This window comes from Artibeus jamaicensis, unplaced genomic scaffold (genome assembly GCF_021234435.1).
Source record: "Artibeus jamaicensis isolate MK-2021 breed Jamaican fruit bat unplaced genomic scaffold, CSHL_Jam_final contig_519, whole genome shotgun sequence".
NCBI lineage: Eukaryota > Metazoa > Chordata > Mammalia > Chiroptera > Phyllostomidae > Artibeus > Artibeus jamaicensis.
In genome coordinates this window covers 31111487-31126288 of record NW_026521871.1, presented here as the reverse complement: position 1 = coordinate 31126288, position 14802 = coordinate 31111487, and the positions used below count along the sequence as shown (strand labels likewise).

Sequence of the window (14802 nt, the reverse complement as noted above, 5' to 3'; positions counted from 1 at the left end):
AAGATAATGCCAAACTATTTTCCAGAGTGTTAAGTACCAATTTACACTTCCACCCACCATGTGTAGGAGGCCGTGTGATCCACATCCTCTTCAATACCTGATTTTTTTCAGACTTTTTCATTTTTGCCAATGGGATGAATATAAAATACCTTGATGTGATCTTGATCTGTATTTATTTGATCATAATTTAATTTTAGCATTTTTTATATGCACAGTGCTCAGATGATTTTCAGTTTTATAAAACACCTGTTCATGGTTTTTTGGTCCATTTTCTTTTGGTTATTTAGTCCTAGAAATTCTAGGAATTATTTATGTCTTTTTAAAAGATTTTATTTATTTATTTTAGCCAGAGGAGAAAGAGAGGGAGAGAAACATCAGTGTGTGGTTGTTATTTGCACACCCTGTACCAGGGACCTGACATGGCCTACAACCCAGGCATGTGCCTTGACTGGGAATGGAACCGGTGAACCTTTGGTTCACAGGCCTAGTGCTCAGTCCGCTGAGCCATGCCAGCCAGGGCCATTTATGAATCTTTGATACTAATCTTTTGTCAATATTTTGAATATATTTTTCAAAATGTAACCTGTCTTTACACTGTCTTTAAGATACCTTTAAACTTTGAAAAGAAGTTCTCATGCTAATACAGGAAAATTTGTTGATTATTTTGTTGGCACTTTCAGTGTCTTGTTTCATAAATTCTTCCCTAAACTTAACCAAGGTCAGAAATAAATCTACCTTTGGTTTTGCTTAATACTTTAAAGTTTTTCTTTCAGTATTTAAGAATTGTATCCCTCCATAGATGACTTCTGTGTATGATGTAGAGGAGAGATCTGATTTCATCCATTTCTATAGGAGTAACCATCGCCTCACGCCCAGCCTGCTGGTCTACCATGGGAACAAGGCACAGCTATTTCTGGCTCTGCTCTCCATTCCTTTGGTCACTTCAGTAAAGTTTTATGAATTATTGCTATCATTCTTTTATATATTTAATGTTTATTTCTTGGCATCTGATATGACGATGTTACTTTAACTTGACCCTTCTAAAAATGCTTGATTTTTTGAGCTGCTTATTGCAGAAATGTGGAACTATGTTGACTTTTGTATCTTGGTATTATATGATGATACCCTGAATACTTGTCATTTTTAATAATTGGCCTGTAGAGGTAAGTAATGTCACTTGCAAATAATGGTGATTTTATTTTTTCTTGTTCTTTTTTTATTCTTTGTGGCTTGAATTTTGCTAGAACCTAGGAGTAAAAGGGCTACCTTTTCTGGTTCCTCATTTTAAAGAGAGTACTTCTAATAGTTCCCCATTTGAATGACATATATTAGAGATTTTAAAACTATATTCTGTGTCAGGTTAAGTAAGTTGCCTTTATTTCCAGTTTGCTAGGCTTTTTAAAAATTATAAATTAGCCCTGGCTGGTGTAGCTCAGTGGACTGAGTGTGGGCCTGCAAACCAGATGATCATGGTTTGATTCCAAGTCAGGGCACATGCCTAGGTTGCAAACCAGTTCCCAGCAAGGGGACTCATGAAAGACAACCATATATTGATATTTCTCTCCCTGTCTCCTTCCCTTCCCCTCTAAAGCTAAATAAATAAAATATTTTAAAAATGATGAACTAATGGGGTGGTTTTTCTTTTGGGCTTATAGTTTATCTCCTTCAGTCTGTTAAGTTATGTAGTAAGTTATATTTATGTGTTTTCTAATTTTGAAACATCTTTGCATTCCTGAGACAATACAGAGTTATCAAGATGAATTTATTTTTTTATACACCGAGGAAGTTCATTTTCTAATGTTTTATTTAGGACTTTTTGTATTTATATTCATGAGTAAGATGGGCCCTCGATTTTCCTTTCTTATCCTCTTTTTACCTGGTTTGCATATCAACATCGTACTGACCCTATAAAACTGAAATGGCTGGTGTTCATCTTTTCTAGTTGCTGAGATAATTTGTAGAAGATTCAAATGATCTACTTCCTGAAAATTTGATGGAACTTGCCAATAAAACCGTCTAGGCCGGGAACCTTCTTTCTGTGAATACTTTTTATAAAGATTTTTAACTTATTGTTTACAGAGAGGGAAGGGAGGGAGAAAGAGAGAGGAACATTCATCAGTAGCCTATCTCACACCCGCAACTGGAGACCTGGCCCCAGGCCCACACATGTACCCTGACTGGGAATTGAACTGGCAACCTTTCGGTTCACAGGCCAGACCTCAATCCACTGAGCCGCACCAGCCAGGGCTCTTTCTGTGAATATTTTTTAACTATAGCACTTATTTTTTTTTAAGTGTTTGGCTTTTTTATGGTTATGTCTCCTCCATTCATACAACTACCTACTTGTGTTTCTCCCTCTGATCAGTTTATTGTGAGGTTGATGTTTTAAAACTTAATTTTCTTTGTTTTTGTTTTTTGGTTTGCTAATTTCTGCCCAAATTTTTAGTATTTTAGCATCTCTATGTTTCTTCTGGATTTATTCTGTACTTTTTCTAATTTCTAAGTTGGGCACTTAATTCCTAGTGGGTCTGACTTTGGGCAGGTTTAGCCCCCTTAGGTTTGTGTAGTTGGGTCTGGACGGATTCCATCAAAGCTTCTGACCCAGAAAAGACTAATAGTCAAGACGTGCTCTTCCTTTTGCTGTTGTTCACCCCTCCAGCGGAAGACTCACCCAGGTGGTGGTCTGAGGGACAGTTTCCTTTATTGGACTGTTTCAAAGCATGTGCTCAGTATTTCAGTGTGTCCTTGGCTTAATTGTGCACACGCGTTTCCTCTTTTAGCACTGTCTTGTTATGTGAAAGCACACTAATGTGCAGAGCTGATAAAATTTAAAGAGAATATAACCCTTTGTGCTATAGATTAGGAACCCACCAAAATGAGGTGGTATTGTCTAAAGACACAGCATTTTCAGAATGAAGTGAAAACCAGGTCATGAGACTTTGTAGCTCGTTCTCTTTCCACTGCACACAGCACACCTCAACGCCAAAGAGTGTTCTGTTGATAACGTGGCAAGGTCACCTCCATGACCTCGTTCAATGTGATCAACAGAAACAGCGGCTGGGGTGAGTTGCAACATTAACAATGAAACAGCGTGCCTTGCGTGCACGCGAGCGCTTGTGTGTGTTGTGCTCACCATGACTGATTCAGTGTTTACTGGTTGCAGTTGTGCGCCACAGATTCATCCTGCAGCGTTTCAACATGAACTTAAGTCTGTCTTTGAATCTTGTTCTTTCCACCTGTTGACTTCTGACAAGCGGAAAGGGTTCGAGGAGGGAAACTAGTGAGGGATCAGAGGTTAAACAACCACTTATTTGAACTGTGCAGCACAGACCCAGTGTTGTTTATTCCAGTGTGGCAGCTGACAATATCCTTGTTTCTGAGGAAAAATAAAATTAGTATTTAGACATGATGTATCTTGCACGCTCATTTCAAAGGAAAGAAATGGCATTCGTTTTTAATTCTGCTGAAGTGTCTTTTATATTCCTTCTGGGCTCTAAATGTTTTTCTTGGAACATATGTACTAGATTATGAATTGGCTTCTTTGAGGCAGAGGTCTTCTTGAACAACTGGTCCTTGATAGCCTCGAGAGAGGTGTTGCACAAGTTCCAAATATTCTGATTTGAAGCCAAGGGTTGGTTGACTATGTCACTTTTGCAGCTGTAGTTTAAATGAGAAACATCCTACCTTCTCAACAGAAAGTTTACAGAGATCCATATTTTTCAAAAGGCTTTTTTTAACATAAAACTTCCAAAAGAGGTGTATTAGCTTTAGCTTGCTCGATTTAGAATAAATGCAGTAGAACAAATTGAGATTAGAGGTTCGTACCTTTGAGAATATTTCCTTAATGAGAAGCAAACACTCTTCCTGTTGTTCCATTGAGATGGAGTATAGTGTGAATTTAAATTTTATGTTACTTTAAGTAAATTTCTCCTTCATTCTCCCCTCATGTCTTCAAGAATTTTTAACATTTATTTTCAAAATTCCGTAAATCCCGGTGAGATCTAGTGGTAAAACTACATACAGGTTATAGGCAACTCATCCATCTTTTGATGTGCTAAAAATAAACCCAAGCCTCCCAAGCATGAACTTGGAGGTTTAGTCCCACCACTGATCCTACCACGCACACAAATCAGGCACCTGAGCACACGAACAGAAGCTTTCACTGGGTTTCCAGAATGTTGCACAGCCTTATAGCATTGCCACATATTGGATTCTGTTAATAGACTGCAAGAAAGCTGTTTTGCTAGATGCAGTCCCCTAGAACTCAACTTCTAAGGTACCAGTGGTATTGACCCTCTGCATGGGGGAGCTTCCCAGATGCTAACTGCTGCTTTGGCAGTGTCCTGGCCTTACCTAAAATCCTCACTTTCCTATTCAGCTTTTAACTTCCGTTCAGTGCTCCTTCCTTTCCATCTCTGACATTTCTCCTGCAGACTCTTCCTGAAGCATTCACTCCTTCTCCCACTTATAACTCCTAAAAATAGCATTTATAAAACATAATATAAACAGAAAAGTAAGTGACTAACATAAAGTCTTAGTTTTGAAAAGTAAAACTAAAAGGCCATGAAAACAAATATCAGTATTTCCTGATACTCAGAAAAAAAGAACAAAGAAACCTGGAGCCCCTTGCCGTGTTTATAAGACTGAGTTTAGGATGCAGAGTAACTGAGTTTGAAAACACAGACATTTGAGTCAGACAGATCTCGGCTGTCGTCTGAACTGCGGCCCGTGGTATCAATGTGCCCTTGAGTCAGTTGTGTCTCCTTTATGAATATCCTTTCTTATCTGTACAACTGGAGCAATAATATCACCTGCTACTAGGTTTGTTGTCAGTTTCAAGTAGGAGAACAAATGTCAAGCCATCTGCACAGGACATGGCACATGTCCTGTGTGCCACGTCCTTCACTGAAGGCACAGTGAAGGTCGAGCGTATCATTATTGTTACACACATTGGGGGAAACTTGTACAGACCTGTTTTTTCCTTGGAATGACAGACTTTGGAACTAAAATTCCTCTAAAATGATAGGGTTGAACTTAAAAAAAGACAAAAACAAAAACCCACCCACTTAAAGAGTCCCTTCCAGCTCACTGACTACCTCTGGACTAGGATTGATAAATTGATTTACAGCCTGAAAAATTTATCTCATCGAGGCTTCTTATGAAGGAATAAGAGTCACAAATTCCAAAATGTCAAGAGGGCTGATGAAGTAGGTGAGGAAACGGGGATGGGATTTCTTGGCAAAGGCACCTTTTCTGAAGGGGTGAAATATTAAGCACCAGGATCCTGCCTGACAAAGGAATGAGACGGTCATGTGTAACATTGCAAATACACATTTGGGTAAAAATAAAGTAAGAAACAGACACTAGTGTATTCATATGGATCAATTTTCTTTCATTCAATGGATGAATGAGCAAATGAATGAGCCCAACATGTAATTAAAATATTTATTTTCAATATCTTTAATATCCTGTTTTATTCCATGAAATGAAACATTGAAGGCCGCTGAAAATGCCTTTCAATTATTATGGAAAAACTCTTACCTCATGCAGTTCTGGGTAGCTGGAAGCGGAACAGTACAAATTGAGTCATTCTGAGGAGCAAGACATCAAATGGAATATGGAGGGTCACTACTTATTTTTTTGTCTTCTTTCATCAAGGATAAAGGGAAATGGTCACCTTTCTAATTAATTATGTAGGGAAAAAAAGAATTTTTCAAAAAGGACCACATCTACAAACACTTACAGATTCAGGTCTTAGACTATCTTGGCCATGAACTCTGAATTGTCTCGGTAAATGAGTAGACACAGGTTGATACTAGGGTACCGAGAAAATGACTGATAGAACACATACTCTTGTTGGAAGTGGAATGCTTCTGACCACCCCTATTGACAATCTAAAATCTTGTGTTTCTACAGGGTTCGGGGACCAGGAGAAACTGTACTTCTGTAAATGTTGCTGGTTCACTTTTCTCTAAGACACTTCACAGATCAGAAGGTCAGAGAACCATAAAGATTCCTTATCCCCTGTTGCACCCAACTTATTATATTCTTTCATGTATGTCTTTTTCCCAAATAATACCCAAAATAATTGTAGATGGTTTTCTTTTTACCTTTTCAGATTTCAAGTTGGAGGTTTTTCAGTTCATAATATGAAAATGCTGCTGATCTTGTTCTTCATAATAATTTACACCCATGTTTCTATAAACCAAGATTCTGGTAAGAAAAAGAGTGGAAAGAATTCTTAATTATCATTTTGGAAAATAGATAATATGTGATTTTGACTGACTTAAAAGTTGAGTTTTGTTTCACTTTGTTTTGACTTTGATAGTGGTCAGGGTAGGGATTTTAGCTCCATTTCTTTTGAAGATTATTTATTCCTTGTAAATTATAGAAAGATACAAGAGCTGTTATTTTGTCCTCAGTTTCAACCCCTTTTAAGTCTTCTGGGAGGCTGCAGAAAATTCTGTCTCTTACTATTAGGCTCAGTCCTGAAAATTTTGGAAGGTCTCTTCCTAACTCACTTGTGCCAAAACATTATCGGGGTTAAGCATCCAGATTTGACTCCAATTTAAACTGTTTATCCATTATTATTTTAAAAAGTACTTTTACTCTGAGGAGAAAGCACCATAGCTGCCTACTGTCTGTCAGCAATATACATCCCACGGACTTGAACTCAAAATACTGGCCTACCCCTATCTGCTTCAACCTCTTCTTAAATTATTCTCAGACTGATCACTTTATGTTCAGGGCTACCTACGTTGTTTTTTAGAGCTTTCTCAAGGACTCTGACCTTGGTGGCAAGTTTTCCGAAGAGCTAAACTAAGACTTTGCAGACATCTTCCTTTGATGTCTCAGTGGATTTGATATTAAGCTTTTTAAAGCTTAATATCACTTTCCCCGAATTGTTCCACAGTTCAGACATAGTGATGGCGTTTAGCAGAATCTGAATACAGCTCATGTGCCAATTGTCTACACTTCCTTTCTCCACACAAGATGTGGCATCTATCCATGAACAGGTCGAACTGTCCTGGGCAGGGCCTGCCTGACAGTCCTCAGAGGGGCTCCAGCCTTCTCTTCGAGGAAGATATTAAGTCACCTTCTCTTATTTCTTCCCTTACAATGCTGCAGACTATGTGACCATCAAAGGAAGCTCAAGCTGGTTGAAATTAGGTGACTTAGAAGGCAAGAAAGAGTGGTTTTATCTACTATGCCTCAGACTGATATAAAGAGAATGAAATAAGAGGCAGGGGTGCCCAAGCTGGTTGCCTAGCAGCTGTAGATAGAAAAAGATTGAAGTTATTTCCCTGTGTTAGAATCTATCTAGTAATCATTTCAGATAATCAGAATCTTAGAACAAGGAGGGACCTTAGATATTTTCTCATTAAATCTACTTGTGTTAAAGGTGAGGAAACTGAGGCCCAAGCGTATTGAATGGCTTGGCAGAACTGGCAGAGTTAGTCAGGACTTCTTTTACTTGTCCAGTTGCACCATATTTTCCTAAATATACACCACCCAGACTCACACAGACATTTCCCTTCCTTCCCCGAGTGAGAAACGGATCATATACTAAAGCGGTGAGACCTGTGAATTCAAACCAACAGATCACCCATAAACAGCATTTTGTGCTTGAACGGAGTGATTCCCTATCCCATTATATGTAGAAAATATAATTCTACATACCTGGCATTGAACTTGGCATCAAATGAAGCCTTAAAAGTTCAGCAAAGTGTTGTATTCCTATAGGAAAAGTATATGTTTAGTATCAATAGAAACTAAAACCATAACTGTTTTCCCATCTTAAGGTATATTGGTTTCTATCACATGTTACATATGTGAGAGTAAATTTACCAGTTGTAGTGCTCACTTACTCATATGATTTATCAAGAACTATTGTAAAGCCCTGGCTGGTGTAGCTCAGTGGATTGTGAACCAGACCTGGTATAGCGCAGGTCTGTGAACCAGAGGATCTCGGTTCAATTCCCAGTCGGGGCACATGCCTGGGTTGCAAGCCAGTTCCCTGCAGGCCAGTTCCCAGCAGGGGACACACTAGAGGCAACCATACATTGATATTTCTCTCCCCCTCTCCTCCCCCTCTAAAGATAAATAAATAAATAATTTTTTTTTGAAAAAAGAACTATCGTAAGTAACTTTAAAATAGAGTAAGGCAACCTCATATTTTTATGACTTTTGAGTGCTTTTTACACTTCATCCATTGGACACTGACACACAGAACTAATGTGTCTGTGACATAACCGGGTTATTTTGTTATGGAGTTTACACTGGAATCATACTGAGGGATTATCTTCCAGATACCTCCATTCAAAAAAACTTGAAGCAGTTTAGTTCTCAATTAAAATTTTCATCCTCTTGATATAAATTGAGGTCAAATTCTGAAAGCAAAAAAAAAAATGATACAAGGGTAAATTATCTACTAACAATACAAAAACTCAGGAGTTTTTACTCTTAATTCACCTATTTCTAATTAACTAATTCCTTACCAAAGTGATGCTTAATTTTGTAATTGGTTTAAGTGAGAGGATCTATAAAAGAATTAGCCTAAGAAACAAATATTTTTTCTTGAGAGGAAGTGTAATTCCAGACTATTATTTTCAGTTCATTGGGAAGGTATTTATGAAAAATACAGATAAAATAGGAAAATACATTTTTCCCCCTATGGTTCACATTAAACATGGTAGTCTGTTTTTAAAGTTTATGCTTCATTTGTTTGTGTGTGGGTTTGCAGACCCCGAGTATGCAGATGTCGTGTTCCTGGTGGACAGCTCTGATCACCTGGGAAATAAGTCCTTCCCTCTTGTGAGAACATTTATCAACAAGATGATTAACAGTCTCCCCATAGAGGCCAACAAATACCGCGTGGCCCTGGCCCAGTACAGCGACAGGCTCCACAGTGAGTTCCAGCTGAACACCTTCAAGAGCAAGAACCCCATGCTGAGCCACCTCAAGAAGAACTTCGCGTTCATGGGCGGCTCCCTGCGGGTAGGGAATGCTCTCCAGGAGGCTCACAGGACCTACTTCTCCGGCCCGGCCAACGGGAGAGACAAGAAACTGTTTCCCCCGATTCTGGTGGTGCTGGCTTCGGCCGAATCCGAGGACGACGTGGAAGAGGCTTCCAAGGCTCTGCGGCAAGACGGGGTGAGAATCATCTCTGTGGGGCTGCAGACAGCCTCTGAGGAGAACCTGAAGGCCATGGCCACGGGTCAGTTTCATTTCAGCCTCCGGACGGTCAGGGACCTCAGCGCGTTCTCCCAGAACATGACGCAGATCATCAAGGATGCGGCTCAGTACGAGGAAGGAGCAGCCGATGATATTCTTGTTGAAGGTGGGCTTAGGGTGCTGTATAGAAATTATAATAAAATGCTTTGTTAAAAAATTAACTTGGAGGGAGAATTAAGACTCGGTAACCATCCCTTTCCCCAAAACAGCCCGGCCGTATTTTTAGCTATTAGCTAAATGTGCAATGGGGCCCATTGATTGTGGCCGTTTTAAGTTTAGCGAACACCCCACATGCCTTGGTGGTGCATCTTTCTCTTCGTCCACGTTGTTTGTAATTTACAGGCTTCTTAAAATTCAGGGACGCTTTCTCCCGGCCACCAGCTGATCTCTGAGCTATCTCCCCCTGGGCTTTGCTTGCTATGTGGTTTTATTACCGGTTCCTTTAAAAGGTGAATTTTATTTCTGGAGAAATCCTTGACAACAGAACATCAGAGCTGGAAACAACTTTAAGTAGTCTAAACTTCCTAATCTGCAGGAAGGAGTCTGCAGGCATCCTCAGAGGTGGAGACATAACCTGGGCGGGGCAGACGGCAATTTGACCTCAGAGCTAGGTCGGGCCTATGTCGCTTCACCCCCACGCTGCCTCCCCTCCTGCCTCTCTGTTCTGAAAGAACTGCTCCACCTCCATCCTGCTGTCTGGGGACTTCAAACTATCCTATTAATTAACACAGGACAAGGGTTTATGAACATCATTTAAGTAAGGGACAGGGGTGAGCCAGTCAATACCAATTTGTTCAAAGTGTACAAGCAACATAGGAAACGCCCATTATTTCTGGTTAAATTGAATGACATGATATATAAAATGATCTATTGTTAATGGAGAATGCTTTCCTTGTGCTAATCTCTGAAACTATAGATCCTATTACTAGTCTCTTTGCCAAATAGATTAATGGAAAAGGTACAGTTGGTGTCCCCATACCATCCCTTAGGAATATTTGGATTATGCTGATTTGAACAGCGCTGATATTTAATGACTTTAATATGACAGTAGTAGCTGCTGTTCACTGAATGACTCTTCTACACCAGGCTCCACACTATCTCATTTAACTCCCATAACAACTCTGTGAGGTAAATATCACTATTACCTCCAATTCATAGAGGAGGACATGGAAGCTCAGAGTTTAGCTCAGGTTTAATATTTGCACCCAGGACCCTCTGATATCAGCATCGAAATCACTGTGTGTATCTTCTTCTTTCTTTAAGAGCAAAACAAGCTCTGGTAGATGTTCCCCACACTTTGTAATGCCGAGCAGAGATGCCGAGCCTCCAGCTAAATTTGTGCTCCTTCCTTCCTTGCCCACACAGTGTGCCAAGGCCCTTCAGTGGCTGATGTTGTCTTCCTGTTGGATATGTCCATCAACGGCAGCGAGGAGAACTTAGACTATCTTAAGGAGTTCCTCGAAGAAAGTGTATCTGCTCTTGACATAAAGGAAAATTGCATGAGGGTTGGCCTCGTGGCCTACAGCGATGAGACGCAGGTGATAAACTCACTGAGCAGGGGCATAAATAAGTCGGAGGTTCTCCAGTCTATCCAGAGCCTCTTTCTTCAGGATGGGAAGGCCTACACCGGGGCCGCCCTCAGAAAGGTAAGGGAGGAAGTGTTCAGCGCATACAACGGCAGTCGGAGGAATCAGGGGGTGCCCCAGATTGCCGTGCTGGTGACCCACCAGCCATCAGAAGACAACGTGACCGAGGAGGCTGTCAACCTCCGGCGCCAGGGTGTGGCCGTCTTCACCCTGGGCATGGAGGGGGCCAGCGAGAGCCAGCTGGAGAAGATCGCGTCGCACCCTGCTGAGCTGTATGTCTCCAAACTGAAGACCTTCTCCGATCTGGCCGCTCACAACCAGACATTTCTGAAGAAGCTGCGGAACCAGATAACACACACAGTCTCTGTGTTTTCCGAACAAACCGAAACTCTCAAAGGAGGTACAGTGTTTTGCTGAGAGAAGTACTATTCAATCCTTTTTCTTTTGTCTTGTCTTTTATATATTCTGTCTACAAAAGCAATTGATGGCCTATAAGATGGGGAGTTAGAATAAGTTCCTACTTTTTTACTTGAGCTTGATCACATGAAATGTAAGTGGGGAAAATAAAAGCTATTGTGCTGTTGGAATGGGTCACGAGGATTTCCCTTTTTACCTCCTCTTTGAGCAGCTTTGATTGGAATCTTTTCTGCTTACAAAACACCCCAGAAAATTCTACCCTTTGCTATTTTTCTCCCTTCACTTTTCCCTTCTCCTTTGCCTCTCATGTTCCCCTCCTCTTTCCTTCATTTCTTTTTTTGTACCTTTTCTCTCCTTTCTCCTCTCCCCTCATCTTCAAATTCCAATTTAGAGAATGAACAGGGGGTATAATTTGGGTTAAGGACATTGTAAGTAATTTGTTGTGAAGTACTATTCTAGTTTCTGTGAGTTTAGAGAGACAGATAATATATTTTATATACTTCATGTATATACACATGTATGCTCTAAATATTTTGTGTACGTATATACACATACAAGTATATTCTTCAACAAATATTTATAGTATGTTCAGGATAAAAGTGCCATTGTCTGCACATATAAGCCACTTGCAATACCCCTAGTTTTGTTAACTGACCAGGAGTGAATGAGGAGTAACTGGTTCAGGATTTCAAGAAAGAGAGCTCATGGGTCCACATGTTCAGTTAAAGACTTTCTCCATCTCACATCACACTGCTTGTCTTTTTTGTGAAGCAGTTACTCACTAATGAGAGGAGTGACTTCTCATTCTTCATTCATTGAAGGAGAAAAGTCACCTTCAAATTTTCATTCTAATCTTTTACTATGTCCCAGTTCACCTTGGTTCATGGCAGAGAATTATCAAAATAGTCTTAACCCATCAAAAAAATTCTTTTGGCTGAACTGATGCTACGATTCTCCTAGGAGAGCATGCGTTTCACTCCTAGGAGCTCTTCTTCCCCCTTTTTTTTGTTGGAAGATGCTCATATTTATTGTTATTACCATCTGCTCCCATTTCTTCTTCACACTTGTCCCGGTGCCACCCTCAACTTCTTGGTTCCCTTTCAGGTTGTGTGGACACTGAAGAAGCAGACATCTATCTGCTCATTGATGGATCCTGGAACATCCAGGCCACAGACTTCCAAGAAATGAAGACGTTCCTATCAGAGGTTGTAAAGATGTTCACCATCGCTCCCCAGAACGTGCGGGTTGGGGCTGTTCAGTACGCTGACAGCTGGGATTTAGAATTTGAGATCAATAAATACTCTAACAAGCACGACTTGGGAAAGGCCATTGAGAACATCAGGCAGATGGGCGGGGGTACGCACACAGGCGCAGCCCTGAATTTCACCCTGGGGCTGTTGCAAAAAGCAAAGCAGCAGCGAGGAAACCGAGTGCCCTGCCATCTTGTCGTCCTGACAAACGGCGTGTCGGAGGATAGCATCCTGGAGCCTGCAAACAGGCTAAGGGAGGAGCTCATCCACGTTCACGCCATCGGGGTCAAGGAGGCCAACCAAACACAGCTGCGAGAGATCACGGGCGAGGAGAAGAGGGTGTACTACGTGCATGACTTTGACGCTTTGAAAGACATAAGAAACCAAGTTGTTCAAGAAATCTGTGCTGAAGAAGGTAGGAGAATGGTGGCTTTCCCTGTGGACTGCCTGCAGCTCACAGGTTGCCTTCCTGCAATACTTGGCATGGCAGGTTTGGAGAGACAAATTTCCAGGTTGAAATTTGTTGACTTGTGTAGCTGTGTTTGTTTTCAGAATAAAGCTGAGGGCCCATTATAGTGCTGTTCTAACTTGTACCCGAGGCAAAAAGATACTTGGTGCCATTTGCCTTTATGAGTATTAAATAGCATCTTCCTACAAATCCCTACTAGCACAGACATTTGCTTAGGTACTGAATGTTTAAATGATCAAATGATTTCTTATTTTAAGGAGTACTTCAGGCTTATTTAAATTGATTTTTAACAAAACTTTTATGAATTCTTGTAGAGCTGTAGCAGTAGTTTCAAACCTGGGGCCGGGGGGATTTTGCCCCCTGAGGGAACATTTGGCGACGTCTAGCGACATTTCTTGTTGTCATAACTAAGCGAATGCTATTGGCATCTCAGGGGTAAAGGTCAGGGATACCGCTAAACATTTCACAGTATCCTGCAATGCAGACTACCCTCCATGATGAAAATAATCCATCCCAAAATGTCTAGTCTTGAGGTTGACAAACCCTGAATAATGCTCTACAGCAAATTACTAAATTACTAAATAACAAACAGAATAGTTTCACTTTACTACTGCCTCTACTGCTTTATTTATCTGCTACCAATGTTACCAATCCTTATCTTCAATATAGAATTTTTTGGGTTGGATTTCGCTGTTCACTCTTATTTTTTTTACACAAGTAAACATTTCACTTTTTTCCATGCAGCCTGCAAAGAGATGAAAGCTGACATCATGTTTCTGGTGGACAGTTCTGGCAGTATAGGAGATGTTAACTTTGAGAAAATGAAAACCTTCATGAAAAACCTGGTGAGCAAATCTCAGATTGGCGCAGATCGTGTGCAAATCGGCGTAGTCCAGTTCAGTGACATCAATGAGGAGGAGTTTCAGCTCAACAAATACATGTCCCAGAGTGAAATTTCAGATGCCATAGACCAAATGCAACAGATGAAACAAACTACAATGACGGGCAGTGCCCTGGCCTTTGTGTCTCAGTACTTCAGCCCCGCCAAGGGGGCCCGACCCAACGTCAGGAAGTTTCTCATCCTCATCACTGATGGCGAAGCTCATGACATAGTCAAGGACCCAGCAGAAGCACTTCGGCAAGATGGCATCATTATCTACTCTGTGGGGGTGTTTGGCTCCAATGTCACCCAGCTGGAGGAGATCAGCGGGAGGCGGGAGATGGTTTTTTATATTGAGAATTTCGACATTCTGCAGAGCATTGAAGACAATCTCATTTTTGGAATATGCAGCCCCCGGGAAGGTAGGCCTGGGCTTGTTCACTAGTGGGGCTATGCAGGTACCATATGTCCCTGTGCGTCATTATTTCTTGAGTTAAGTAGACTACTATTTGAACATTGGAAACTTTTTGTTTGATTGGAATGCTTATCCTAGGGGCTTTTGATTTCCATAGGAAATGTGACTTTCCTCAACTGAAATGTTGAAGTAGAGTCACTACGGAGCAATTTTGATCCACCTAGATTCTTTCCCACCTAGATTCGTTCATTTGTAGATGAAGAGCCCTGGGGTGATGGGGCTTCCATTGAAGAGAAGTGGTATCACAGTGGGTCTTAGGTCAAGTTTCCTAGAGGTGGAAGCTGAGTCAGGGATTCTCATGGAAGTGGTTTATTGAGGGTACGTTTTTGGAAAGCAAGGAAGGAAAGCAGGACAGAGCATGAGTAAACTTAGCCAGAAGGTGGTCTTCGTGGAATCAAGCTTCAGCTGGATCACGTGGGAAACTTTAGAGCATGAATTACAGCACGGAATCTGTTCCACTTTGAGATGAAAGGCCCCGGCTGAGTCCTTGG

General features: G+C 40.9%; 1 protein-coding gene across 1 annotated transcript in view; it reads left to right on the top strand.

The window, feature by feature from the left end:
• COL6A6 (collagen type VI alpha 6 chain) overlaps positions 1 to 14802 on the top strand; it is a 143547-nt gene that overhangs the window by 29951 nt on the left and 98794 nt on the right. Inside the window, exons 2-7 of the mRNA XM_037144044.2 lie at positions 5917 to 5995; positions 6119 to 6216; positions 8744 to 9340; positions 10600 to 11220; positions 12342 to 12902; positions 13701 to 14258. Coding sequence (XP_036999939.2) covers positions 6150 to 6216; positions 8744 to 9340; positions 10600 to 11220; positions 12342 to 12902; positions 13701 to 14258 — 2404 coding nt within the window. The 5' untranslated portion in view covers positions 5917 to 5995; positions 6119 to 6149. The remainder of the gene's footprint in view (positions 1 to 5916; positions 5996 to 6118; positions 6217 to 8743; positions 9341 to 10599; positions 11221 to 12341; positions 12903 to 13700; positions 14259 to 14802) is intronic.